Below are 1458 nucleotides of genomic sequence, written 5' to 3'. Positions count from 1 at the left end.
GTATGATCTTACACTACACTTTATTTGGGTAGCCCGAGTTAGATTGGTTTGACTATTTTGGTTGACGAGTTTGACCGGTTTGACTCTTCTGGTTGACGAGTTTGACTGATATTCATATAATTGGTCATATGTAGGACATCAATCTGTGCAAGAATCTGACAATGATCAAGAGGATATAGAAATTGCACAGAATGAGCAAGGTATGATCTTACACTACACTTTATTTGGGTAGCCCGAGTTAGATTGGTTTGACTATTTTGGTTGACGAGTTTGACCGGTTTGACTCTTCTGGTTGACGAGTTTGACTGATATTCATATAATTGGTCATATGTAGGACATCATCAATCTGTGCAAGAATCTGACAATGATCAAGAGGATATAGAAATGGCACAGAACGAACAAGGTATGATCTTACACTACACTTTATTTGGGCAGCTCGAGTTAGATTGGTTTGACTCTTTTGGTTGACGAGTTTGACCGGTTTGACTCTTCTGGTTGACGAGTTTGACTGATATTCATATAATTGCTCATATGTAGGACATCATCAATCTGTGCAAAAATCCGATAATGATCAAGAGGATGTAGAATTTGCACAACACGAACAAGGTATGGACTGATATGTGTTTATATGGTCAAAGTAGACAAACTGATTTGGGTTGACGAGTTTGATTGATGTTCAGATAATTGGTCATATGCAGGAACTGATGATGAAGAAGATGATAGTGATGATAGTGATGCGATTCCCCCTACTCCTAGAGCAGTATCTAATATTATTTTGGTTTCGACTGATGATGATGATGGAGGGATACCTGCTCAGGAAAAGGAGGATGTCGAGGTCCCTGCTGCTCCCAAGGATCCAGTTCAGAGTAGTAAACGACCGAAGAGGAAAATAAAGCCAACTCTTAAAAGTCCATATACTACTTTGGGCTCGACTGATCCACCCTCCAAAAAACGACGGGCAAAGAGAGAGACAAGAGGTAGAAAAGGAAAGAAGGACAAAGATCGTGTAGAATCTGCATTGGTCCCAGTAGAAGAAGGTGTTTCATGCCCAGTAGAAGAAGGTGCATTGGTGCCGATAGAATCCGCATTGGTGCCGATATCTGTAGCTCCTCCAGGTTATGTGTGGATCCCTCGACAGCCTATGGTCTATGACAATGTTGTGCGCGTTGAAAGTTTTATTGAGACAAACACAAGAAAAGCGACTGCTCTCTTCAAGTTTATGCAAAAACCGAGAGAAGAGAGGTTATGGATGTCGTATCTGAACATCAATCAAACTCGTCAACCCAAATCAGTTTGTCTACTTTGACCATATAAACACATATCAGTCCATACCTTGTTCGTGTTGTGCAAATTCTACATCCTCTTGATCATTATCAGATTTTTGCACAGATTGATGATGTCCTACATATGAGCAATTATATGAATATCAGTCAAACTCGTCAACCAGAAGAGTCAAAC

At 40.3% G+C, this 1458-nt stretch overlaps 1 protein-coding gene across 1 annotated transcript in view; it reads left to right on the top strand.

Annotated features, from left to right (window-relative positions):
- LOC104810149 (histone deacetylase HDT2-like) overlaps positions 1 to 1306 on the top strand; it is a 6114-nt gene extending 4808 nt beyond the window's left edge. The window contains exons 2-5 of the mRNA XM_010536349.1: positions 135 to 200; positions 335 to 403; positions 538 to 606; positions 699 to 1306. Coding sequence (XP_010534651.1) covers positions 135 to 200; positions 335 to 403; positions 538 to 606; positions 699 to 1306 — 812 coding nt within the window. The remainder of the gene's footprint in view (positions 1 to 134; positions 201 to 334; positions 404 to 537; positions 607 to 698) is intronic.
- Positions 1307 to 1458: the final 152 nt, after the last annotated feature.

Source organism: Tarenaya hassleriana, unplaced genomic scaffold (assembly GCF_000463585.1).
Source record: "Tarenaya hassleriana unplaced genomic scaffold, ASM46358v1 Cleome17, whole genome shotgun sequence".
In the NCBI taxonomy this organism is placed as follows: domain Eukaryota; kingdom Viridiplantae; phylum Streptophyta; class Magnoliopsida; order Brassicales; family Cleomaceae; genus Tarenaya; species Tarenaya hassleriana.
This window is presented reverse-complemented; position numbering and strand designations above follow the sequence as displayed.